We start from the raw sequence: 26,477 nt of genomic DNA on the forward strand, positions 1-26,477 counted from the left end.
TTTATTTTTAAATTTTTTTTTATTTTTATTTTTTCTCATCATCTGGAAAAACGAAATTATAAAACAACAATTCAAGAGCTTCGCGTTTTTTCCATGAAAGGGATAGACATCTTCATTTCTTCAGAAAACATAATTATCCATGCACTCAACAGATGACCCATTCAACTTGCAACAAAACGATTTCATGAAGCAAAGGATCATCTCTTCGCACCCTTCGCTTTCCAGTTTCTCACATGCCCATCTTCTGGTGCTCTCCTCGTCTGAATTGGTTCTTTCTCTCAGCTTCTTCAACATCTTTGAAACAAAACCCAAGCAATGCTCAGTTGCAAGATATTCCAACGTTGGCTGGCTCAGTCCTTCCAGGTCAATATCAACAGCTCCACCTCCCACCAGCACGGCAATCAACACACTCTCCAACCTCATCAGAAACTCAACCTTTTCGATGTAATTCAGAAACATATCTTCCTCACAGAACTTTGTTGTTCTGTCCAGCTGCACAACACACCCAACCAACCCAACACATTCTTTGGAGCACAATCGACACTCCCTAAAATAGTTCCATATTGCCACCATCCATCTCTTCATCAGCCACACTTCCTTCTTTTCTTTTCTTTCTTTTTTTTTTTTCTTTTTCTTTTTCCATTTCTGTCCAATTCACATATCCCATCAGCTCCTCAAGCTCGCTCGCTGTCTCTTCCGCAAAGTGCAGCTCTCCCTCAATCACATCTTCCAGTCCCGCCTCTTTTCTCTTCAGCTGCAAAACCAGAAGATCCCAAGCAGTCTGACACGTCACATCTGTGAGGTTGCCATGCTCCTCGTGACGCCTTATGATTCCCGAAAGCCCATCAACACATATCCTTGCTTCCATCCACTGTCGAAAAAATAGAAAAATATCATATTCTCACAAATCCCTTCAAACAGGCAACAATGTGCACACTGCATATATTCTCATGAACTTCAAAGCCAGAAATGCATATTCTGCTTTTTTTGCGCTTCTGCCTTCTCCTCCCCCTCCTTGTTCGAAGGAACCCTCAGGAGACAGCGAGCACGCGTGGAGGCCAAGTCCTCCTCCATACAATAATGATGCCCATGCAGAGAAAAGAACACTTCGCAGAGTTCACTCAGCCACTTCTCATTCTTCCCTTCTGTCTTCTTCTCCTCTTCCCCAATCGCCAACTCAAAACGCTTGCACAGCGCAGAAGAATAAAAGTTTGGATTCTTTTTGTCATTCAGCATCCGCCAACATCCAATCTGCTTCATCAGCGGGACAACCTCTTCAAACGAGATTTTCTTTTCTCCAACCATTTTCTCGATTTCATCAAAGACTTCCTTCTTCGAAACCATGCCCAGCTCCTTTTTGCTCATGCCCCCCACTAGGCCTGCCATTTCTCTGATTTTCTGCCTTCTCTCAGCATCACGCAAATTCCCAAGCTGGAAAAGCATTTCTTCAAAAAAAGAGATATTCCATCAACACAAAACATCACATGCAAACGCCAAAATATATCTGCACGCTTCGCCTTCCTGTCTGCAACTTCCTCACTCATTTTGCCCATCAATTCTTTTGTCTTTTTGAGTGAGAAATTCAACACAGCCACAGTTTTAGCAACATCACAACAAAAACACATCGCAATAAATACACAGATTTCTCAGTCAAAAAACATCTGCAAATAATTGCGTTCAACCAAAACTGAGCTGGTGAAAACAAAATAACGGATAAAAAATTGTTTCCTTAAAAATGTTTCACAACGATTTCAGTTTTTCTTGGAATCATGAAGAGATGTTGTCTTTCAAGCACCAACAAAGAGAATAAATGAAAAGATGAATAAATTGGAAAAGATAATCGATAAACATTGACAAAATTTGATGTTGTTGCGTGAAAATGGATAAAATGCTATTATAAATATCAAACAAATCACCTTTTTGAATTTTGTTTTGATGATTTTTTCTCTTTTTTTCAGAAAAAGAAATGATGTTTCATCAAAGATCAAATAATAATTTGAGTTTTCTGAAGTTTTGTGGGCAAGAACCCGAACAAATTCCTGCCATGCGGCTACTCCATCTGGTCTGTGCATTTTTCTATTTAGCAGCTGAACAGCTTGCGTCTTTAAACCACGAAAAAGCCGCAATCAAGCCAAAAGAGCAGTTTTTGCCAGCTGTTCTTTTGACGAACAGTTCCTTGAAGAGCTCGAACCTGGTGCTGGACGAAAGAGGATGTTCTGCAGTTTTCTCGGTGGACAAGGACTCAAAGTTGCATTTGACGCGCGTCACTTCGTTGAAGCCTGTGAGCCATTTCCATCCGTCTTGCGTGTCAAGCGGGCAGTGCTTTTTTGTTAATTTTTCAGTTGCCTTCGAGGCAGCTTGGAATCGCTCTGTTTGCAGTTTGACGGGGCTTTCTGGTGGAGCAGGAAGGTCATCAGTTTTGTTTTCCTCATTTGATTCTTTGGTTTTTTGCCCCTCGAAATCTTCTTCGCTTGTCTGCGGGGGCATCGGAGATTTTGAGTCCGTTGAGGGATGCGCCTTTTCGAATGTCACAGCAAAAGAGGAACCCATCAAGGAGCTGCAAATGGCAGACCATTTATCCGCTGTTAACTCGTCTGTCCTTCTCAACAACACTTTTTTCCGATGTGCAGACGTTTACTACGGAACAGTTGTGCACGGACTGTCGCCAAGTTCCCCAGCTTGTGATTTTCGATCATCATTCGACCGGTTTATTCAATGCACTCATTCACAATCAACTGAAAAATCTTCAAAATTCCACTTATCTAAAACTGAGCGTAAAGAAATGGAAAAGCAGAATGGAATATTTGAAAATGAAGAATGGGTTGAATGTCAAGGGCAACAGGGGGGTGCAATATATTTTAATGGGTATAGAGTTAATTATAATTGGGATCTTAATATTAGCAATTCCGTTTTTGAAAAATGCCATTCAGAAGATAAGGGAGGGGCAATATATATACATAAAATCTACAGACACAAATGCACTGGCTGCCACTTCTTTGGAAACACGGCAGTGAATGATCCGCAAGATATATACTTTGCAAATCCTGATACTTTCCATGCTCCTGGTAACTATATTTTTTCGAATTCTTATTCAACAACAACTGGCTCTCGATTTGTTATCAATGGACAAGGTGACTTTTCTAATTATATTGCCACAATGAACGAGCAGAGAAGCATTAAGCCTTCTGGGGTTGATGAATGGGGATGTGGATTGGGAGCCCTTCCGTGCCAAACAATTGTATATGCGTATTCAGCTCAAAGAACAAAGTATATTATGCCAATGCTCTGTGAAGAAGGCACATATGCACCCCCAACTCTGACGATTTCAGAAAAGCCTCTGACATTAGCAGGCACAGGAATGGACAAAACAACGATTGGAAACTCATATGCAAATAATGCTATTTTTATGGTTAGCAGAAACAAACTGGTTGTTCAGAATTTGTGTTTTCTGCTTTCAACGAGCAATGCAAGAATACTGAGAATGACAAGCGCCTCTTCATTTTCCTCGTCAGTTCACTCATCCAATGAACCAAATTCTTTTTATTCCTCAAATTGTGGTCAAAGCAATTCTCAGTTTGAGTCAATCAAAATCAACCAGACGGCAAACTCAGAGCTATCTACATCGCTGTTTTTGATTGAGTCTGGACAGTTTTCTGTGTCAAAGCTAACAGCGGTTAATATTAAGCTATCGAATTCTGCATTTTCTTTCTTTTTTTTCTCTTCTTGCGACAATCCTTCGATCAGCGATTGTGTGTTCAATGGAATTACTGCGCTGTCTTCTTATACCTCAGCCTATTCTCCAATTTTTACTCATCTAAGCTCATCAAATGCCAAGCTTTCTCTTCAAAATTGTTCGTTCAACAACATTTCTTCAAAAGATTGCGGAACTGGTGGGTGTCTTGCATTCAATGCGAAATTAACATCATCGTCAAGTGATTCTTCATTTTCGAATGTTGCCTCTTCGCTCAGCATTGTCAACTGTTCTTTCAGTTTGTGCGCATCCAGGCCCACAAACAGCAAAGGAGGTGCTATTTATGCCAATTACGGCCAGTCAAAACCAACAGCAGCAGATTTTTATGTGTTCAACACGAGTTTCAGCTCAAATCAGGCTACTTTTGGAAGCGATTTGTATTTTGTGTGCTTAAACTTCGAAGAAAGCGTTAACGAGACACTGTTTGGCTTTGTTTCAACAGCAGAATCGATAAAAGGAATTCAAATGTCCGCTTTCGGAAACGATTTCAATTATTTCCAAGTTGATCCTGTTGATTTGAGGATATTCCTGAAAGGTTATTTTGCAGTGTGTGTGTATGCAGCATCTGGCTCAGACAGCGTCGACAGAATTTTCTGTGGAGAAATCCGTCGCAAATGCTCCACTGTGAACTATGCACTCAGCAGATTGGCAAGTTCTTCTTCTTCTTCTTCTTCTTCTTCACATTCAAATGGACAAAGAACTGTTTTTATTTCAGGTGCTTCAACTGTAACATCTAGCGGGAATCTTTTGAACTCAGTATCAATTTCAGCTGAAGCTACGTTAGCAGCCAAGTCTTCATTTTCATCATCATCTTCTTCTTCCTTTTCTTCTTCTGACAGTGTTAAAGCCAATCTTCGCATCCCATCTTCTGTTTCTGGTCAAAGCAGTTATATTTTCCACTCCTCTGATGAGACTTCTTTGAACAGCCTTGCATTCTCAATTGCTCCGTCAGTGACTGACGAGGTTAAACATCTGCTTCGGTCGCTTATTTCTTTGCAAAATGGAATATTAACATTGAGTGATTGCGCTTTTCAATGGGATGAATCATCGTCTAATTCTTATTCATCTTCTCTCATTCTGATCTCATCTGAACAAAGAGCAGATGCCAAGCTTGTTATCAATCAATGCACCATCAGCCATTCCGCTCCTTTGGCTATTTCTGCTCCCATCTTTGATCTGTCACAGGGTTCAATCAGCTCCCAGTTTTCTTCTCTTCATATTCATAATGTCACATCCAGCAGTCGAAGCTCAGCTGTCTTTGCGTTTAAGTCTATTTCTTCTTCTTCTGATTCTGATTCTTCTTCATCGTCTTCGGAAGCCAATCCGCAGACCTCATTTTCTCAGTGCAGCTTTGCCAGCATCAAAGGAAGCGAAGGCACAAATGCACTTTTTTCGACAAGTCCATTGATGACAGGCTCAGTTGTGTTTGAGCTGTGCAACCTGACAGATTGTGTGGGAGCCAGTTCGACTGAAGGGGGAGGGATGCGATGGGATGTGTGTGGCTCAGAAGAGATGAAGATGATCAATTGCAACATCAGCAGCTGTGCTGCGAAAGAGAGCGCTGGAAGCAGCAGAGGCAAAGGAGGAGGCGTCTATCTGATTCTGAATGGATCTTCGAGCGACTTCCTTTTTGAGTCATGCACTTTCTCAGGCAACCGGGCAGAGGTGGGCAGAGATGTGTTCATTCAGTGCGAGAAGTTGTCGCAGGCAGCCGATTTGTCGAAATATGTGGATGTGTTTTCGAGTGCATTCGATGCAGAAAACTCGTTCTTTGGCGCAGAAAGTGCAACATTGTCGAATAATGCTGATCTGCTGGATGCGATGCGATACAGAAGCACAGTTGTGTTTGTGTGTGGGATTGCTCCTTCCTCTTCTTCTGCCATCAATTTTGCCATCAATTCTGACCCATCTGCACCAACCAGCCAAACAGGTATCGACTGGTTTCGCTGTGGTGCTTTGGATGATCCGTGTGAAACGATCGATTTCGGTCTGAAGCAAAAGGCAGCACCAGAAACGGAAGCAGAAGCAGAAGAAGATAAAATACAGACGATAAAAGTGAAGGAATCTTCGTTCATCAAAGCAGAGATTGACCTTTCTGATTCGATTTTGACATCCGCAAAAGAAAGCGAGGAGTGCAGAGTGGATTTTGTTCGGTCGATTCCAAAGGCAACAGGAACTGCTATCACAAACACGAAAACAATGAAAATGGCTCATGTTTCGTTCAATGTTCCAACTTCATTCACAAATGGCATGACACTCCTGATTTCCTCGCAAAGTGGAACAGCAAAATTCGAGTCGTGCAATTTCTATTTGAATTCATCTTCTTCATTTGCCCATTCAAATGGTAATGCTGATGCTGATTCTTTCTCGTTTCCTCTTGTTGGGGTGTCTTCGGGTGTGCTGTCTGTTGTTTCGTGCTGCTTTGGCTCAAACTCAGCAGTCAATTTTGGTTCTGGTTTGATGGAAATCAGCGACTCAGTCGACTTCACCTTTGACACAGCAACATTTCAGAATTTGTGTGTGCATTCTGATTGTCTCTTCAAAGTTGTGCATTCAAACGAGCCTTCTCTGCTTCATTCGACTTCTGCTTTTGCTTATGCTTCTGCTCCAACAAGAGCACAAACAGAACAAACAAAAAGAGAAGGAGAAGGAAATGTTTCTGATGAAGATTTTTCAGAGTATTCATTCAAATTCATGAACTGCACATTCAACTCGATCTCTTCAGTCTCTTCAGTCTCTTCGGCTGTTCAGACTGGAAAAGCGTCGCTTCTGTCTCCTAAACACGCTGTGGGTGTTGTTCTGTCGAACTGCACTGTCTCCACATGCCTCTCTGAAGGATCCCTCGAAGGAGGAGCACTTCGCCTGTCTGCCTCGTGTCAGGCGCCTTTCACTCTGAAGAAGAGCAGCATCAGCAGCTGTGCATGCAACACAGCCAGCGGAAAGGGCGGATTCTTGTTCCTCTGCTTGGACGGAAGAGATGCTGAATTCAATTTTGAAGAGCTGACATTTTCTGGGAACGAAGCAAAAGTTGGGGAGAGCATGTTCCTCGCTTGCACAGAATTGAATGCTTCCATCAAGACTTCGAAGTTCAACTTTGATTTCTCTGGTTTTGCAGGGAACATCAACGCCTTTGTTGGCAATGACACCAAATATGGAAACACAGATTTGACAGTGTTTCTGTTTGCTTATTTGGGAAGCCCAATCAACGTTGGCTCGGAAGGATTGGATTCAGTTGGGTGTGGTGCTCATGTTCCGTGCTTCTCATTCTGGACATCTATAAAGCATATTGACACAAACGCCAGCAACAAGCGAATAATCATAACCTCTTCAACAGACATCGAAGACGAACACGACATTTCTGGGCTGACAATATCATCGCAAAATGCTTTGGACTCACTTTCTGGCTCGCCTTCGCCTTCTTCAACGCTTTCCATTCATTCCAAACTGAACAGTTTGAACAATTCACAAAAAGGTGTGCTTGTCAATTCTCGCAGAGCCACAATAGAAGATGTTCTTATTTCGATTCCTTCGTCCTTTTTGGATGGGAATTCTGCTTCGATCAATGAGAATGTGCTGTTTGCGAGTGAATGCGACGATGCAGCAGATTTGGGAGGGAGTGGGCTGAGTCTGACGAAATGCATGTTCCAAAAGCAGACAGATGAACCTGTGAAGTTCAAGTTGGTTGCTGCCATGAAAGGGAAAGTGTCTCTGTGTGATGTGTGGGTGGAGGAGATGGCATTCAGCTGCTCTGCTTTTGCATTCAGTTCAGGTGGCGTTTTGTGGTTTGAAGAATGTCATTTCTCATCAGTCAATTTGGAACCGAAATCTTTCATAGAAATGTTGGAAGTGGAAAAGCCGAAAAATGAAAGAGAAAGAGAAAAAGAAGGAGAAGGAGAAGGAGATTCATCAACAGCTGTTCTTCTGTTGAACGCTTCTTCATTCAGCAGCATCAACAATGGAGCATCGAATCCGTGTTCTTCGATATTCTCTCTTCAGAACAGCTACGAAATCGATGTTGTTGGATGCACTTTCCAGACACTCGGCTCAGAAGGATGCAAAAAGGGAGGAGCGATGTCTTTTGAGCTGAAAGGGGCAGATGGACAGCTGAAGATGAGGAATGTGGGAGTGACGAACAGCATCTGCAGCAGTTCTGAAGGATTTGGGGGTGGAATCTATTTGATATGTGCAACAGACAACAATGACAGATATTCATTTGCAGAGATAAGTGTTGGAGGAAACAAGGCACACCAGGGAAGAGATATGTTTATTGTGGCGAATGATCTGAGGAATGGTGTGAATTCTGAATTGTTTGCATTTGCGACACAATTTGAGGACAAAACGAATGCTCTGGTTGGGTTTGACAGGAGCTATTTCAACGAGGCGGTTGATCTGATGATTTTTGTGGAAGGCTTTGTGAGTGCATCTGTTCTGGTTGAGGCGCCAGCAGGGCAGAACGAGGTGTTTTGTGGGAACAAATATGTTCCGTGCCAGTCGCTTGACTATTCAGTCAAACGACTTGCCGAGTGCAATGCAGATGTGCCACTTCGCGTGATCACTGTGAAGTCGAATGGCTCGATCGAAAATGACATTTCGCTCAACTCAGTCAATGTTGTGTCATTTGGCAGAGGAAACAGCGGGATTAACATCAGCACCAATACTCAGTTTGCATCTGGAAGTGTTGTTTCATCCATAGCCGATCTTTCGTTCTCTTCGATCGATTTTTATATTCCTTCTGTTTTTGCTATTGAGACACCCGAAGGTGCTTCGTTGTTTTCCTCTTCGACAGAAACAGGAAACATCCAATTTTCATCGTGCTCTTTCATTCTCACTTCTTCAGAATCGCAAGATGTTTCAAGTCGCGTGCATTTGATCAGCGTTTTGGGTGGAGTTGTGCAGCTTTCTCAGTGCCATGCAGATAAAGCAACATTTTCTGCTTCGCCTTTTGTGATTTCGCAAACAGCCCAAGCTTCATTCGAGGGAGTTAGCTTTACACATCTATCATTTTCAGCTTGCTCACTTTTCGATCTGATTTCTTCAACACCAGAAGCAAAAAATGATTATTCCTCTTCAGCCAATCAAGAATCTCAGCCAGTTGAAATAAGCTTCAAGAACTGTGAATTCAAATCTCTCCATGTGAGCGAGTATGACGAGCAGCCTTCGTTTGGGTCTGTTCAGCTTGAGACGCATCTGTCAATTGTGAACTGCTCTTTGGATGATTTGACATCTGGATTGAGTGAGGAAGGTGGAGGAATGAAAATTGAACTTGGAACAGAAGGAAGCTTCTGTCTGAAGGGAGAAAATTCTGAGCAGTTCAGTTCTGTTAGCCATTGCACTTGCTCGACTTTTGTCGGAAAAGGAGGGTTTTTGTATTTGAGCTGCTGCAACTCGATTGATGGATTCACTTTGTCTGACTTGGTATTTTCTGAGAATGAAGCATTTGTTGGCAGAAACGTGTTCATATTGAGCTCCGATTTGAATGCCTCTGTTGTCATTGAAAGGTTGATGTTTGATTGGACTGAATGGAAAAACACAACAGCTTTCTTTGGGGCAGATGAAGTGAACTTTACAGAAGGCATATCTTTGGACAAGCTGCTGTTTGAGCACACAGGCACTTCTGTTGTTGTGTCGTCGAGTGGAAGAGACATTCGCGGGTGCGGATCAGAAAGGGAGCCTTGTCTGTCGTTTTGGGAAGGAATGAGGCATTTCAGAGAAGGAGTCCAATTCAGAGAAATCAAAATCAACACAAGTGCTGTCATTTCAGACGAGTGGGATCTTTCAAACAGCTCAATAAGCACAGCTGTTCCTTCTTCTCCTGGTTATTCTTCTTCCTCCTCTTCTTCTGATGAGCCTTCGTCAGATGAATGCACAATCAATGTGGGAAAAACGATTCAATCTCTTTCTGAGCCTTCTGAGGCTGTGCTCACAAACAAGCTTATGCTCACATTCACCTCCATCAATTTCTGCCTGCCTTCGTCTTTCGAAACACCACAAAAGGAACTTCTTTTCACTGAGGCAGGAACAGCCACACTTAACAAATGCTCCTTTGTGATGCAGACAGCAGAAGAAGGCATTGCGTTTGTGCTTTTCCATGTTTCGTCTGGGACACTTTCGATTGAAGAGTCCAAAATGGCCGAGCTCTCCTTTGCGACATCGGCCATCCGACTTGCTGCGCCAGCTGCACATTTTGTGGCAAGCACGTTTTCTGTTGATGTTCTGAATTTTGCAGATGGATCGTTTATTTCTGTGGGCGATACAGAAGAGAAAGGAGATGAGGAATCAAGTTTATCAGGGAATGGCAAAGAAATGATAGCGAGCGAAATCAGACTGGAGAATCTTCAGTGGCATCTCATCCGCAGCACAAGTGCGAAGGCATCGATCATTTCTTATGAGAGCGCGCTGTCTGTGGAGCTGACGATGGACAACTCGACATTCAGCGACTGCAACAGCGAGTCTCTTCTGGGAGGGGCGTTTTGTGTGTGGATGAAGGAGAAGGCGGGTAGGTTGGCTGACAGCTGGGCAAATGAAGGCAGTCTGGTGGCGAATCTGTCTTCATTTGTGACATGTGCGTGCTCAACGAGTGAAGGCAGAGGAGGCGCAATTGCATTGAATTGTCTGGACGATCCAGAACATTCAGATGCACAGTCTGCGGAGAAAGCGAAGGCTCTGCCAATCAAATTTCGGCTGATTCGGTTTTCTTTGAACAGAGCGAGTGTGGGGAAAGATCTTTTCATTGTTAGCCGATCGATTGCTGAGCAGATCAACGAGGCGCTGTTTGCGATGGACTTCAGCGAGTTGGCCTTTGACAGAAATAATGCCATCTTCGGGATGGACAAAGAAAACGAGGAGCTGATTGATTTGGTGCCATTTATTGTGTTCTACAAGTCAGAGCGGATATTTGTGTCAGCAGAGAAAGGGAAGAACGAGAAGGACTGTGGGCGAAGGGAAGACCCGTGTGAGACACTCAGCGAGGCTGTGCGGCATCTGAACAACGAGCCATACCAGAGCGTGCTGGTGGTGAAGAAGGCAGCTGTTTCAGCGGAGATGGCCATTTCATCAGCGACAGTGCAGACAGTCGGAGGCAGCCAAGCTGTTTTTGAGTTCAACTGCGAAATCGCTCAGACGGATGGAAGTGCAGATTGTGTTGTGTCTTCGTCTGAGGAGTGCAGCATTTTGGGGATGGACATCGTCTTCGGACCCGGCTTTGCTTCTCCGCATCGCTCTATCTTTGGCGTGAGGAGTGGAAATCTGACGCTCAGTGACTGCACAATCACGTCAGAAGAGCCGGCGCAGCTGGCAAATACTGTAATTTGTGTTGAGAGTCATTGTTTGTGTTTGAGCAATGTTTCGTTCTCGGCCATCCGCCTGCAGGCATCAAGGCAACAGTCATCAGCAGCAGCATTTGGAGCAAAGCAATTTGGACAGTCTTCTTTTGCTTTGTCTTTATTTGAGCCAGAAGCAGGGAATTCATTCATTGAGGCCTGCTCAGGCGCTGCTGTGATGCTGGATGGTGTCTGCTTCAAAGAGCTATCTTTATTTGTCGTGTCGGGCGATGCCTCGCAGTCGGCTCATGTCATCAAGTGCGAGTCGTCGTCTCTGACAGCCAGCGGACTGAGAATAGAAGATTGTTCTGTTTCTTTCATAACACCTTCCGATTCTTCATCCTCTTCATCATTATCATCTTCATCGTCTTCTCATTATCCCAATTCCTTTGAATCATCAGCAAACTCTCTCATTTCTGTGTCTGGTGGCAGCGTGGCTGTGCTGGGAGACATTCAGATTGAGCATGTTTTCGAGTGCTGCGGTGTGCTCTCTGCAGAAAGTGGGTGCAAAGTGCAAGTGAAGCGGAGCAACGTCTCTTCGCTCTCTTCGCACTCGTCTGCCTTTGCAGCCGAAATGGCAGCGTCTTTTGTGCTGAGAGAAGTTCATATCAGCCAAGTGACTGTGGAAGAAGGATGCTTGTTTGCTCTTCTGCCTCCTCTTTCTCCTCGTCTTTCTCATCTTTTCAATGAAAAATCGGATAACATTGGATTTGATTCTAATCTTTTCAAAGCAGCCGATGAAGATAATAACGCATCATTTGAGTTGGTTCTGTGTGAAGTGAGGGATGTGCAGCTGAAGCATTTGGAAGGAGCAGCTGTGAAAGCAGCCAGTTGGAACAGCCGCATTCTGATTGACTCGTGTGTGTTCAGCAACATCAGCGGGCAGCGCGAAAGAGGAAGCTATTTGGATTTAACCTCGTGTGGAAATGTTGCAATAGAAAAGAGCTCGTTTTGTGGGATTTCCGAAAAGAAAAATAACAACATACAGAATGTTCATTCAAAAGCGAAAGAAAACGGTGAAATTGGTGAAGAAACTGATTTTGTGTGTGAATGGAACAGCTCATCAGTCAACTTTGTAGAAAGCACAGTGAATATAAGAGATGCCTCATTTGAGAACTTCTCTCAAGGAGCCATTTCTCTGTCTAACTCGACTGTAACGATTGAAATGGGGATGTTTCAGAACAACAATCCATTTGTTTCAGGCTATCCTTCTCTTCGGCGCAACATTTTGTGTTCAGATGGAAGCACGTTGAATGTGAAGAGTGTGAATGGAGGAGACGGAATGAAGGACAACCCCTCATTTTGGGTGCTGGACAAAGATGGCACTTTGAATAAGAGTGATACAGAAGTTCCACTGTCTTTCTTTGTTCCTTCGATTAAGTCTGTTGAAAAATCAGAGAACGAAAACAAAGACATCGAATTGAAATTCATTGGCGCGCTTTTGCTGCCTTGTTCGCCTGTTTTGAGGGTTCATCGGATTGAAGGAGAAATAACAACGATTGAAGATTTGGCAATAAAAGAGCTGAAGAGCATTGACGAAAACACATTGGAATGTCTGATTGACAGCTCTGCAAAAGGCAAATTGGAAAATGAATGCAAAGTTGCTGTTCTTCTTCAGTTTCGAGATGAGCACAACAATTCGATTGCGCAAACGAATGAATTTGTGATCAACGAAGCACAACCACCGACAACAGACGAAGACACCAACAGGACAGACGAAGGTGAAATTAAAAGAGAAATAAATGCGAGTGACACAGGGAGCAGCACCGAAAAAAAGAGTGTGATTGAATGGAGTTTAATTGCATTGGTTGGATGTGCATTTGTTTTTGTGGTATTTGTGTTGGGACTTGTTGGGGTTGTGTGTGTTCTGAGGAAGAGGCTGAAGAAAGCAGAGAAGAAAATTGAGGAAGTGAGCTTCGAAAACATGGTTCTGATGGGAAAAATTGAGAGGAGAAGAGGAGAAAACAATGGAGGAAGCTTTGAGATGAGCGAGATGCCATCGACTTTGCTGGAGGGGATGACGAGCCAGATCCCACTTCTCATTGACAACGATGAAGATCTTCCAGAGCCTCCGTCAATGACTGATGAAGAGTTGAACGAAAATGATCTGCCAGATTTGGAGTTGCCATTGCCATTTTCTGAGGATGATTGTGTTTCATTGGTATCTCAATCTCATTCATTCAATGTCATATCAGCAAAGAAACCATTTCGAGAGAAGGAGAAAAAGAACCTGAAAACGTTGCACTCGACAATTCATTCAGTTGAAGGGGATTTCACACTGGGAACAAGAGCGATGGAAGTTGTTGATGGGAAGGAAGTTGTTTTGGCGGTGGCAGAGCTGTTTGAGCATCTGATTTCAGCTGGAGACGAAAGGGTGGAAATGATGGGGAAGCAATTGTGCCCGTATTCAATCTTTGTTGAGGAAGGAAATGGAAATGGAAATGAAGTATTTGTCTTGGGAGAGGAATTGGAGGATGAGAGGCAGAAAGAGGAAATGAAGCGATGGCAGGCACCAGAGCTGGGGAATGAAAGGAACGAAGAGGAAGAGGATGGGATTGAGCAGGCAGTTGTGTTTTCACTTGGGCTGATTCTGCATGAGATGACAACAGGAGAAGTGCCGTTGAGCGAGTGTGGTGCAGAAGAAGCACAGGAGATGATGAGGGATGGGGTGCGACCGCTGACAGAAGGAATCGAAGGAGAAGAAATGGTTGAGCTGATGGAGAGGATGTGGGCAGATGAGCCAAATGAAAGACCTTCGTTGGCTGAGGTGATTCAGTTGCTGATGGAGATGGCAGAGGGTTGAGAGTGGCAGCAGAGCTTCTGTTTATTTGTTGTGATTTCAATAGGAAATAAGTCAAGAGCACAGAAGCACAAGAAAACCAAAAAGAAAGCTATGAATCTTCCAATCGATTTGCTCAAAATTATAAAGATTGTGAAAATGAATAGATTTCCCTCTTTCTTCTTCTTCTTCTTTTTCTTCTCTTTCTTCTTGTTATTCTTTTTGAACATCATTTTTCAAAAGAGCTTTATGTTTTTTTGCAATTTTTTGTTCTTTCTTTTTTTGATTTTTCGTTTCGGAGTATTGATTGATTTGTTCTCATTTAGCCATTCCTTTTTTCTGAGAATTTTCAGTTGATGTTATTATTGTTATTTTTTATTCCATTTGTTCTGTTTTATTTTAACATTGCTCATTCATTCAAGTTTTTCTTTCATGTTTGCTGGAGCAAAATAATCTCTCGCTGTGTCTGCGTTTGTGCACATTTATTCCCTTTTCCATCTGGGTCATAATTTTTGCATTTTAGGAAAAAAAAACAAGATTTATTTCAAATATTTTCTGTTTGTATATCTCACAAAATTTAACATTCTCATGGAAATAATATATGTATGATCAATTTTGGAATCATGTTTTTTCCTTTCAAAATCTTCTATTTGATTTTTTATCAGAAAAAATTGGAGATCACTCCAATATTATTGATAAGGAACAAAAATTGGTTCGTTGCATTTATTAAAATTAAGATATTTACGTTGTAAACAATTTCTAAACAAGAATTCTCAGTAAAAATAATGAAAAATAACTCAAATTCAAAAAATTTTTTTCAATCGAAAAGGGCACCAGTGTTTAGCTTTGAAATAAATCATCGCAGCTGAAGGGCTGTTTTGCAGCACCTGGCGATGAAAAGCAGCACGAAAGATACGCATTCCTTGCAGATGAATCCAATAAGCTTTGAAACTCTGAAAAGTCTTTGCTTAACTTTGATAATGAAGGTAGATTCCATGACAACCTCAACATGTTCCGAATGGTAATTTCAAAAGTGTCAGTGAAATGGTCGGGTGCTTCTTCCTCGCTCTCTCAGTTGCGACTTTTTGTTCATTTCTTCACCATCTTCTGCCTGGTATGTTGAATTGTTTGCTCCTTCACTTGACCTGCCACGTTTCTTCTTTCTTTCGTCTTCCTCTTCATCTTTTGCATTCTTTGTCTCATTCTTCATTTCATGCTCTCTTCTTTGCGCTGCCAGAATGAGAAACGCTTTCATCTTCAGCCACTTATTCGCTCTAACAACAAGCATGCTCGCCATAACGTATTTGATGGTAAACGAGGAGCCAAACGATGTGCTCGACATTGAAATTGTACGAAATGGCAATGAATGTGATTTTGGCGCAGAAGCAGAAAAGGCAGAAGAAGAACAAGAAGATGACGATGATATTGATGAAGATGAAGATGAAGCAGAAGAAGAAAAGGAGGATGATGAGATGGAGGAGGAGATGGAGGAGGAGATGGAGGAGGAGGAGAAGAAGGCGCATTTGATTATTCTGATGAAGCTGATAAAAAGCGCGGAAATGCAGATGAGAAAGAAGGGTTGAAAAGAAAAGGAGAAGGTTGTGAAGGAACAGTAGACGAGGAACAATTGACAAATTGCGAGCCAAATGGCGATGAAGGGCGCAAAAGAGCATTAACAGAAGAAGAAATAGAAGAAGAAGAAGAAATCAAATCACTTACAAGAGTCAAAAGAAGCACAGAAGATAATTGCAATGAAGATGCAGTGGAAAAGGTAAATGCAGCTGAATCAGACGAAAATTATTTAGAAGCATTCGAAGAAGGAGGATGCACTGCCAATGCTGTTGCTATTGAAGCTGCTGGTGGGATGCCTATTTCAGTTGTGAAAAAGGGATGAGGAAGAGAAGAAGAAGAGCCACGCACAAAACTGCAAGGAGAGCCAGATGACTTGTGGAAAGAAGAGCTGGCATCCCATCTCGCCAACTTCGAGGAACCCAAGGGAAAATGTGATATCTTTAGCTTCGGAAGAGCAGGCGAAGACACATTTGCCGAAGGGTCACACGGCGAGGGAGGAGACGACAGCGCCAAAGACAAGCTGCCCTGCTGTGCCGCCTGCTACTGCACTGCCATCAGGCTCTTCAGCCGCTCCATCTCAGTCCTGCTCAAAGTCCATGCACGCCAGTGAATGAAAAGCGACTGTGAATGCGACACAGAAAGAGCACAGAGGACAGACAGCGATGCCATCAGAGAGAATGCAATGCACAGGATGAGCTGCGGGGCAAGTGCTGAGCGATAACAAAAACAAGAAGTAGAAGATGAAGAAGAATGAGTACTGAGAACATAACGATGAGGAAGAAACAACAGAGTGTGCGAGCGTCGGATCAAAGACGGCTGCCAAAAGCTGCTGAAGCTCCTAGTCGATGATTGCTACAAAGCCTCTATTGAACATCCCTGCTCGTCTGCCTCGCATCGCTGCGCTGAACACAGACACCCAAATACCCTCTTCTCTGAAGAGCTATCTTTTTTCATCCGTCAATGATCCATGCCTCTCGCCCCCTGTGCCATCAAAGGTTTCAGCACTGGCAGCGGCATAAACAACCCATCAAAATTGGTCGCATACGGAACCAGCGCATTAATCTCTTAAAATACTGCCTCAGCTGACAGTGGCACATTCAAAACATTCTACTCTGAGGCACTTCTACAAAAACAAGAAAAAAAAAGAATAGAAATTCATCAAATAAAAATGGAAATAAAAATTCCTACAAAAACGCACACACAAGTCTCTCACATCCAATCTCTCCTCTTTTCAGAAGACACTAGCAAATCATTCGATAGTCGATCTTTCACATCTTTCGTATTCTTGTTCATCCACTGTATTTTTTTTTTTTTTTTTTTTATTGCAAACATTAGAAACTGCTCAAAAAGTTTGCCATCTTTTCCTTTCAATCAATCCTTCATCGTGCTTGTAATTATGTTAATGAGTTACCATTAATCATTTTTTTCCCTTTTCTTTTCTCTTCCAAAACGACGATAATGAATGAGGATGCATGAAAATAGCATTTGACTGGTTTGTTTCAATTGCATTTCTCCATTCTTTGCATCCACAATCATCAATGTTGTTTGTTCTTTTCCTCTTCAATAGCATCTCAATCTCTTTCTCCAAAAAATTCTACCAGTTTGCAGAATCATCAGGAATTTCTCGTATAACTTCCATGTTCCTATCAAATGAGAAAATAATAATAAAAATAAACATTTTCATTTTTCATGAAAATATTCGAATAAAACAGAGTTTGTCGCTACCATTTGCAAATAGCACATATTCAACGCAACTCCTTTGCATTAACAAAATATGTTCATTTTCGCTTATTTCTTCATTCTGCCTCTTTCCCTTGAACTGAAATTTCATCTCTTTCTGCCAAAAATATACATCAAAAACCCAACCCAAATGCTCATATAACCTTGTTCTACGCACCCCATCCCTTCTGCGAAAAGTGCCCATTTCAGCAGTCGAAGCAAAAACAGTCATTTCTTTCAAAATATCGAAAATAACTTCAAATAAAAATATTACAAAAAAATCCATCAAAAGACATACATTTACATGTGGCGCAGAACCACAAAACTTTCATCACTCATACCTCTTCCATTCATCTGTTTTCATCAATCTTCACAACATTCATTTCTTTCTCAGATGCCTTTTCTTATGAAAACACATACATTGAAATTATATGCTCTTAATCAAATGTTATTCTATCTCGGAAGCAGATATTGCTGGACAAAAAGTGACGGCTGAAATATCAGAACATCAACAAAAATGGATGAATCATCCTCTATTATTCATCGGATCATAAATAAAAAGAGATATACAACAAAAGAAAATATTTATTTTTTTATAACAATATGATATTCAACAAAAGTTGAATGTTATTTTTTTGATGATGTGCCCATATTAGTCTGTGATCGAAAAAAGAAAAGAATATTGTTGGAGAGGCATGGTATTTGTGTTGTCAGGAATATTTTATTGTGTGTGGATAATTAGTGTGGAGAGCATGTGCAAGGGTGCCACAAGCGATGGAGCAGGATTTAGAGAGGAATCAGCGAATGAAGGAGAATTGGATTATCCCAAAGGCACATGGCGAGAGAAGGCTCAAAACAACAAACATAGAGATGACCATTTATTTGATGCATATGTTGAAGGAAAAGAAGTTGAAGTGAGAGAGACCTGGAAAGAAGAGAAAATGATGAAGAAATTCATAAAACAATGGAATGAAGGAGGTGGAGAGATTGGGAAAGTTCAAAAACGGGGTTTTTGTGATGAGTGGAAAATGTGGGGAAAGGAGGGTGCGCGTGGTGGGAGTGGGGTTGAGGGAAGTGTTGTTGCGGTCAATTCATCAATGCAACTGAATTCATTGGGATTGATGGAAATCGGTGGGGAGAGTGTGCTCAGGGCATCGGATGGAAGTTTTGTTGAGGTGAGTGGCTGTGTTGTTGGAGTTGAGAGAGAGACATCCCCCTTTGATTTTTGTGGGAGCTGTGGATTGCTCAACAACATTTCCCTCAGATCATCTTCAACCTTGACAGAACAGATATTTCCTTCACTTTTCTCTTCAAAAGCAATGGAAGGGGAGATTTCAGAGAAATGCCATGTTTCTGTTTGTTCTTCACAATTCTCTTCGTTTTGTGTGTCTTCGGCCCCATTCCTCTCATCCCCTTCGATGCCCCTTGTATCTCTTTCCAAACTGACCTTCTTCAACATCTCCACAAATCCATCGAAAACTTCACATATGGCTGAAGGGCTGGATCAAAGTGCGTTTCTGATGAGTGGGTGCTCATTTTCATCAGTGTGGGATGTGTATGATGGGGGCATTGTCCCTTCACTGAACAGCCCCTCATCATCCTTGGCTGCCTCGAACACCTCATTTGTCAGGTGCTATCGCTCTCAGAATGTCGCAATCAGCGGGAGTGAAGGGAATCCATCGAAACCAGCGAGACAAAATCAGACAGACAATGGGGCGAATTCGTTCACCTGGTGTGAGTGGAATGGCTCAAATACAACTGGGACAAGTGATTCTGATACAGATGGGATATCGAGCGGAGGTTCCATTTGCATACATGATCTGCCATCAGGATCACTTTCTGTGAAATTTTGTTCGTTCAATGACTGCTATGCGTTTTATGCGGGGGGAGGAATTATGTGCCATGAGATCAGTTCTATCAAAATCGAGAACAACTCGTTCAACGCATGTACTGCCAAAAATTATCGTGGAGGAGGAATGTATGCTTATTCGATAGCTTCTTGTGTCAGGATAAGTGGTTGCGAATTCAAGAAATGCACAGCAAATGGCTATGGAGGAGGACTTTATCTGGAATATTTTCAGGTTTCGAATCCTGACTGTATTGGAACGGAAAGTGGGAAAGGGGAGAGTGCTTGCGTGTTTGAATGCTCGTTTGCTTCATGTTCAATTGCATTTGATTGTGGTGGTGGAATGTATTGCCAAGATGTTCCGGCTGTATTCAAAATGAGGAACATCCAATTCATTTCTTGCAATGCATCGTCAACTGGCGGAGGATTGAGTTTTAATCCAAGTCAATCAACAGCACCAAGCAACAACATTTATTGCTATTTCTTCTTCTTCCACGATTGCAGATGCACAACCACTTCCACTCCATATGGCCACGATGTATTTTTCCAGGATAATAGCAATCTTTTTTCGTCGAGCAATCCATTCCATGAATCATTTTCAACAAAAAGCGATGATTATAGGGTGTGCTATGAATATTATTCGGACGGTTGGAAATATCAGCACAAAGAAAAGAAGTGGTGGTTGATGGATAAATTTTTGGATCGGTTTGTGGGGGCGAGTGGAGATGATTTGAATGAGAAATGCGGAGAGAATGAAATTCTCCCGTGCAAAACAATCGGGCACGCGGTGGAGGCGAGCATGTTGGGGCTGAGTTCGACAATCACAGTACTAGTTGGGATGCATGTGAGCGAAGTGTCAACGATCAGTATTGGGGAAAAGAAGATTTCTATAATTGGGAGAGGGAAGACAGCGAGCGTGATTGGGACGAATTCTCTTTCTCCGTCTTCGACAACGCTGTTTAGCATATCTTCTGGTCAACTGGAGGTGGGGCATTTGGGGATCGATCACAACGCAGCAAGAAGCTCGTCTCCGAGTGTGTTTGTGGTGTCTGTGGGGAGCGGGTCGCTTTCGCTGGAGGATGTACTGATATCAGGAACAACTGGAGGAAGTTCAATATCAGCATCTGTGTTTGAGGTGGAGCTGAGGCAGCTGAAGATGGCTGATGTGGAGATAAAAAATTTGAAAATGAGCCAACCTCTGTTTGCAGAACCACCATCATCAGGATCGTCATCAGGAGAGAGTGTTTTAGCGAATGTGACAATTCGGAATGTGAATCGGACAACAGGAGATGGCGTGGTGATGGAAAAGAGTGTAAATGCAGGAGAGACATTTGTGGTGTGGAACACAACAATGGAAGGGTGTGAGTGCGTAAATGGGAATGGAGGAGGGATGAAGATTGAGTTGGAAGGAATATCAAGCAAAGCTCGAATTGGAGATTCAACATCGCACAGCGGTGGGACAACAGCAATTTATCAATGCAAGAGCAGTGGAAATGGAGGAGGGATGATGCTTTCTTTGGCAGGTTCAGATGCAAAGTTTGAGTTAATTGATACTCTTGTATTTGATGGAAATGAGGCAGAATATGGAAAGAACATGTTCGTTTCGGCAAATGATTTAAACGCTTCGATTACAAATGATTCATTCAAGTTTAATTATTCCTCAATGATAGATGATAAAACTTTGTTTGTAGGAAGTGATAACATTCATTCAAACAAAGATTTGTTCATGTTCCTCGTTCCATACAGCTCCATTGAGATATTTATCTCATCCGAAGGATTTGACGTTGCAAGATGTGGAAGTGAGGAGGAGCCATGCTTCACAATGTGGAAAGGGATGGAAAATATGAAAAAGGAGATTGGAAAGAAAACAATTCAGATTGAAGGATCAACAATTATTCAAGATTCATTCAACATGTCCAATTATCAGATCAAAAAAAGTGTAAAGATGGGAGAAGAAGAGGTGAAAGCAATGTTGAATTTTGAAAAGGCGATTGGAAGTCAACTGGAATATTTCATGGGAAATGATATTCATCTTGAATTGATAAATATCCAATTTCAACTAGCATCGGGATTTGACAACTCGGCCAAAACAATTATTTCAAATATAAATGGAGATCTTGTGATAAGTGGATGTGCATTCCATTCAGAAGCAGGAGTTAATAATGGATTTGATTGTGCGTTTGTGGATGCGATCGGAGGAAGTGTGGAAGTGAGCGATTTGTCGATGGAATCGTGCAATGTTGGAAGCAGTATTTTTGTCATTCGCGATTCTGGAGTTGTTTGCCATTTGATGAATGTTCGAGTGGAATCATTGAATGAAAGTGGAGGATGCATTTTGTCAATCAAGAAATCTGAGCCAGGATCAAAATTGAAAAACAAAAATGAGAAAATAAATCTTCAAATTGAGAAATCATCATTTTCAGGAGTGAAGAGGAGCGACAATGGAGCGAGCATTTTGGAATCTGCGAGTGAGAATAAGATTTATTTGGTTGTGAATGAGAGCAACATCGCAGAAGACAAAGCAGAAACAAGTGAAAAAGGAGGAGCAATATTCTTTATGTTGGGTGCATCTGGATCAATGAAGATGATTGACTCAACAATCAGTCATTGTTGCTGCAGCAACAGCACGGGAAGAGGAGGAGGAGTGTATCTTGCAACAAAAGAAAGAGGGGAATTGAATTTCACATTTATGGGAATGAAATTCAGTGCAAATACAGCAAGCGTGGGGAATGACATTTTCATCGAATGTAATAACATCACATCGCAGATCAATGAAAGCCAATTTCAGTTTGATCTCCGAGAAGGTCATTATTCGAGAATAAATGCGATATATGGAAGAGATGAATGTGATTATCAAAGTGATTCAGATCTGATTGAGTTTGTGACTATTCATCAGAGTGACACGATCATTGTGAGCAGTGCGGTTGGATCGAATGACAGACAATGTGGAACAATCACACTTCCATGTGCTTCAATTGATCATGGTCTGATGCATTTGACCTCAGATATTCTGAGTCTGATATTTGTTGTTGAAGAGAGTGTGATTGGAGGAGAGATAAATCTGGAGGAGATGAGTTTGAGCTCGAAGAGCAGAGATTTGTGTGAAGTTGAAGTGAAATCAAGCATTGGAAAAACAAGAGGGGAATTGATAACAACAACAGGAACAGTCTCGTTGGTGAGAGTGAACTTTGTGTTTGATTCGAATTTCATTTCTCAACATGAATCACTGATATCACCAGATGGAGGGATTCTTGAAATTGAAAATTGCTCATTCACAACAAAACAATCTGATGAAGAAGGAAATGCAGAATTTGCAAACATTCCATTTCACATTATAAAAATGGGAAAAGGAGAATTACAACTTGATGGATGCACAATATCAAATCTCATTCTTCAAAAATCTTCAATGAATCTATCATCATCACTTCCATCAGTTATTGATTCATTTACAATATCCAATTCAACAATTAAAACTTCTCTGATAGATATAAATGAATGTGGACAATTAGCAATTAAGGATTTCAATACAGAAAATATCACAGTTGAAGGAAATGATGAATCATTGATATCTTGCTTGTCAATGAAAAAGGCAATTCAATTGACAAATTGCACAATGGGTGGAGTCTGTTCAAAGACTATAAAAGGGAAATTGATGAAACTGGAAAATTGTTTCGATGTGAAAATTGACAGCTGCGTTTTTGATGGAAGTTCAATTGAAAGAAATAGGCAGAATTTGAATGAAGAAGAAGAGATGTGCAAATGGGATGGATCTCTTGTGGATGTTGTGAAGAGTTTTGTGATGATGAAAGATTCAACATTATCAAATTCACCAGAATTTGGAATAACAATGAGTGGAGGAAATGTGATAATTGAAGCAGGGAATTTCTCAAATAACAATCCATCTATTGAAAGATATCCATCACTGAGAAGAAACATCATCTGTTCAGACTCAGGAACATTGAATGTGATGAGTTTGAAGGGAGGAGATGGATTGGAAAGAAACACCTCACTTTGGATGTTGAATGAAGGGTGCAGTTTTGAAGGGATTGTTTCTGAGAGGGATTCATCATTTTTCATTCCTGTTCTGGAGAGTGTGGAAGCAAAAGAAGAGACAGATAGAATGAAATTGACATTCAAAGGGATACTTCTTGTTCCATGCAATCTGTCATTTTCAGTTGTGAAGAAGAAAGGAGAAGAGAAAGAGATTGAACATTATGATTTTGATTCAAATGGATTCTTATCGGAAAGAGAAGTTGAAGGAAGTGTGGGAAAAGATCTTATCAGCAACTGCGGGGACGAGACAGAAGTGAGTGTATGCATTCTGTTTGGAGATATCAATAATCCATCTTCAACTGATTCTTTCATTCTGAAAAACAGAAGTGAGCCCAAAACAAATGGAGATGCGAGGATTGCTGAAGGAGGAAAAGAAGGAAAATCGATTTGGCCAATCATTGTTGTAATATTGGCTATGATGTTTCTAATTGTTCTTATCGTATCAATAATATTGGCGGTTCGATGGAGAAGGGCAAAGAATGAGAATAAAGATCTGAGAGAGATTGTGAACGATACAGTGAAAAAGGATCCGAAGTTGATTGAGATGGTGACGATGGAGATGTCTCCAGAGGCACAATGGAGGAGAGCAGAGAGGGAGGCAGAGAAGAAAAACGAGGAAAGAATCAAGAAGAGAGTTTATGAGAAAAGCCTGGGACACTCCGAGTCAGAAGAGCATTTATTGTCTGAATGTGGATCGACAGAATATATTCTGGGGAAAGATTCAGACAAGATCCCAGAATGGATGTTGGAAAAATTGGAAGATGAAGAAGAAGATATTTCGAGAAAGCGAACTCCCTCACCATCCATTTCATCCACTTCAACAACTGATTCAGATTCCACATTTGTTCGAGGGGAGGATCTGTGCCCAACAACCTCATCGATGTCGAATCTTGTGGATGCAATGGCCTGTTCATCCCCTCATGAAAAGCTGATTGTGGACTTGAGAGATTCATTGTTCATGCTTCTTCATGGAAAGAACAAGACAAAGGAGATGGCGATTGGCTCCTTGAAGGAGAGGGAGCAAACAGCTGCTCAGATCCTATTCTGGGTAGCTAATCTTGCGCTCCACTCCTTTGATGAAATGGAAAATCCACTTCAATCATTATCCAATTTGAGTCCCCACATTGTATTATTCTCTGAGCACATGGTGATCTGCATTGTGATGCACTCTGACTTCTCATCTGATTCAGATTCATCGTCTATCTCTTCATCAACAGTTGTGACATCTGCAAGTGATGATAATGATGATGATGATGACTCTCTGCCTTCATCAGCGTTTGAGGATGAGGATGATTTCAGGAAGGAGTGCTTGAGGTGGAAGGCGCCAGAGCTGCTGGTGAACAAGAAGATGGAGGCAACAAAGAGCTCAGTTGTGTTTTCGATTGGGATGATGCTGTGGGAGATCCTGACGCTGGAGATTCCGTTTGGGGAGTATGAGGCAGCGATTGCAGGAGACAAGAATGTTCGTGGGGAGAGGCCGAGGATGGGAGATGAGCAGTCGAGTCTTGAAGAGGTGGTGAAGGAATGCCTGTCAGCTGAGCCATCAGAAAGACCATCGCTGCAAAATCTGAAGAGAGAGTTTATTCAGCATTTTCCAGCAGGTTCTGCAATGATAACGATGCCAGATGCGATCGATGTGACGTGCATGAGATCGAGTCAATATACGATCAACAAAAGCGGAAGAATCATCATTTTGGAAACAAAGAGTGAATGTGAAAATATTGAAGAATGATTTATGACTTTGAATTGATGAATGAAATGAGAAAGGTGAATGAAAAGATTTTTTGTGAAAAAGTTTGTTGAAGAGAGATTATTTGAAAGAAGTCTGGAAATCATTGTTTTTGCGTTTCATTTTATTTTTGATATTGTTAAATTATAAGTTTATTTCATTTTTCGCACACACTCACCACCTGCTTGTAATTTGTTTGTATAATTTCACTGAATTCAGACACACACCAAAACAACTGTTTTTATTTGTCTTTTTTTTTCTATTTTCAAGTTTTTGTGATTGTATTTCCCTTTTTGATTGTTTGTTTCATTTGATTGATTTTTATACATGAGTGGTTATTTCCTGTTGTTTCATATTTATTCTTTTGATTGATTTTCCAACACCTTTTCGAATGTTTTAATAAATGGAGTTTTTGTTGAATTACCATTCTTATTTTTCGATGTTAATCCGATATGTATTTGCATACATCTTCTTGTGTAAATCAAACTATTTTCGTTATTTATTAATCAAATTTTCTATCTTTTTTATTCGTTTTTAATCGATAAAGTGTTTTTCAGCACACAACACAACACAGTTTGAAAAATCATGTTAAATGGAGAAACATATAAACACTATCAAATTTTTTTTTGACAACTTGAATCAAATGATTAAATCTCTGTGACATGACAAGTTATATAATCATTTATCTGTTTCAATATAAAAAATATATTAAGTTGAATAACATTGATATGAACAGGAAAAATATCTTAATTGAAAATTTTTTAAACCAAACAATTGTGAACTCTTCCAAAGTGCTTAAAAAAGTCTTTGAAAAAGATTTGTTGAAAGCATCTAAAACATGTGTGATTATTTTTGAGACCATATTTTTTCTTTCAAAAACTTATATGTGAATGTTCGAATAGAGGGTTTGTTTGTGAGCACAGAAAAGTGATAACTCCAATTAAAATTGTTACTGTTTTTCTTTTATATCAAACACAGTTTTTTGACACAATATAAATGAAATCCACATTACAAAGAAAGTTTGAAAAAATTTTCTTTTGATTTTCATAACAATCAACACTCCGAAAAAAAGTTATGATTTCAAAAATAAACTCACATTTCAATCATAACCCCTTTTGTCAATAACGGTCAATAAAAAAATGGACAAAAAATTCCCAAACAGACATTTCCAGTCAATAAAATTAATAATTTTTGGAGCTAGATCGTCAAAAATGTAAATTTGATATTTAATAAATATCTTGAATAGTACAACGTAGATTCATTAATAATGTGTTTGCTTCATCAATAATTGATAAAACGTCGAATAATGTCAATTTTTGACATATTGATAAAATTTTTTCAGCAATTTTTTCTTTGTTTCAATTTTCTCTTGTTTCATCACAAAAACCCAAATGATTTTTTCTTTTCATTTCTTTTTGTTCATTTCGATTAATCCAATTTCATTTTTTTCTGTCATTCTAATTTTGAAAGACATGTGTGATTATTTTTGAAATCATAGCTTTTTTCTGGGTGTTTATTTTTCAAATATCGATTGTCTTTGGGGAAAACTTTTGAATTCAAATGCTTTTATATATCACAAATGTTTAAAGAATTAGTGAATCAGCTGTAATAAAGATTTTTATTTTTTTTATTGAGCCTTTTAACTCTTCAATGATCATTTATTATTACAAAAATGAATTTTTGAACAGAAATTATTTATTGAAGAATAA

The 26,477-nt window shown here is 40.7% G+C and overlaps 5 protein-coding genes across 5 annotated transcripts; 4 read left to right on the top strand and 1 right to left on the bottom strand.

Annotated features, from left to right (window-relative positions):
* Positions 1–120: 120 nt before the first annotated feature.
* MONOS_514 (uncharacterized protein) lies at positions 121–1,443 on the bottom strand (the record flags this gene model as incomplete). The annotated part of the gene is made up of 4 exons (XM_067875262.1): positions 121–524; positions 595–871; positions 938–999; positions 1,077–1,443. The coding sequence occupies 4 exons, from the start codon at positions 1,441–1,443 to the stop codon at positions 121–123; spliced, it is 1,110 nt and encodes a 369-aa protein (XP_067735592.1).
* Positions 1,444–2,044: 601 nt separating this feature from the next.
* On the top strand, positions 2,045–14,456 carry MONOS_512fu513 (uncharacterized protein; the record flags this gene model as incomplete). Its single annotated transcript, XM_067875251.1, has 1 exon — positions 2,045–14,456. The coding sequence occupies one exon, from the start codon at positions 2,045–2,047 to the stop codon at positions 13,871–13,873; it is 11,829 nt and encodes a 3,942-aa protein (XP_067735593.1). The 3' UTR covers positions 13,874–14,456.
* A 700-nt stretch (positions 14,457–15,156) lies between these two features.
* On the top strand, positions 15,157–15,432 carry MONOS_511 (uncharacterized protein; the record flags this gene model as incomplete). Its single annotated transcript, XM_067875230.1, has 1 exon — positions 15,157–15,432. One exon carries the CDS (start codon positions 15,157–15,159, stop codon positions 15,430–15,432), a length of 276 nt encoding a protein of 91 aa, XP_067735594.1.
* A 357-nt stretch (positions 15,433–15,789) lies between these two features.
* On the top strand, positions 15,790–16,035 carry MONOS_510 (uncharacterized protein; the record flags this gene model as incomplete). Its single annotated transcript, XM_067875219.1, has 1 exon — positions 15,790–16,035. One exon carries the CDS (start codon positions 15,790–15,792, stop codon positions 16,033–16,035), a length of 246 nt encoding a protein of 81 aa, XP_067735595.1.
* A 1,800-nt stretch (positions 16,036–17,835) lies between these two features.
* On the top strand, positions 17,836–24,771 carry MONOS_509 (uncharacterized protein; the record flags this gene model as incomplete). The annotated part of the gene is made up of 1 exon (XM_067875210.1): positions 17,836–24,771. The coding sequence occupies one exon, from the start codon at positions 17,836–17,838 to the stop codon at positions 24,769–24,771; it is 6,936 nt and encodes a 2,311-aa protein (XP_067735596.1).
* Positions 24,772–26,477: the final 1,706 nt, after the last annotated feature.

Source organism: Monocercomonoides exilis (assembly GCF_001643675.1).
Source record: "Monocercomonoides exilis strain PA203 chromosome Unknown scaffold2-2631571, whole genome shotgun sequence".
Lineage (NCBI taxonomy): Eukaryota > Preaxostyla > Oxymonadida > Polymastigidae > Monocercomonoides > Monocercomonoides exilis.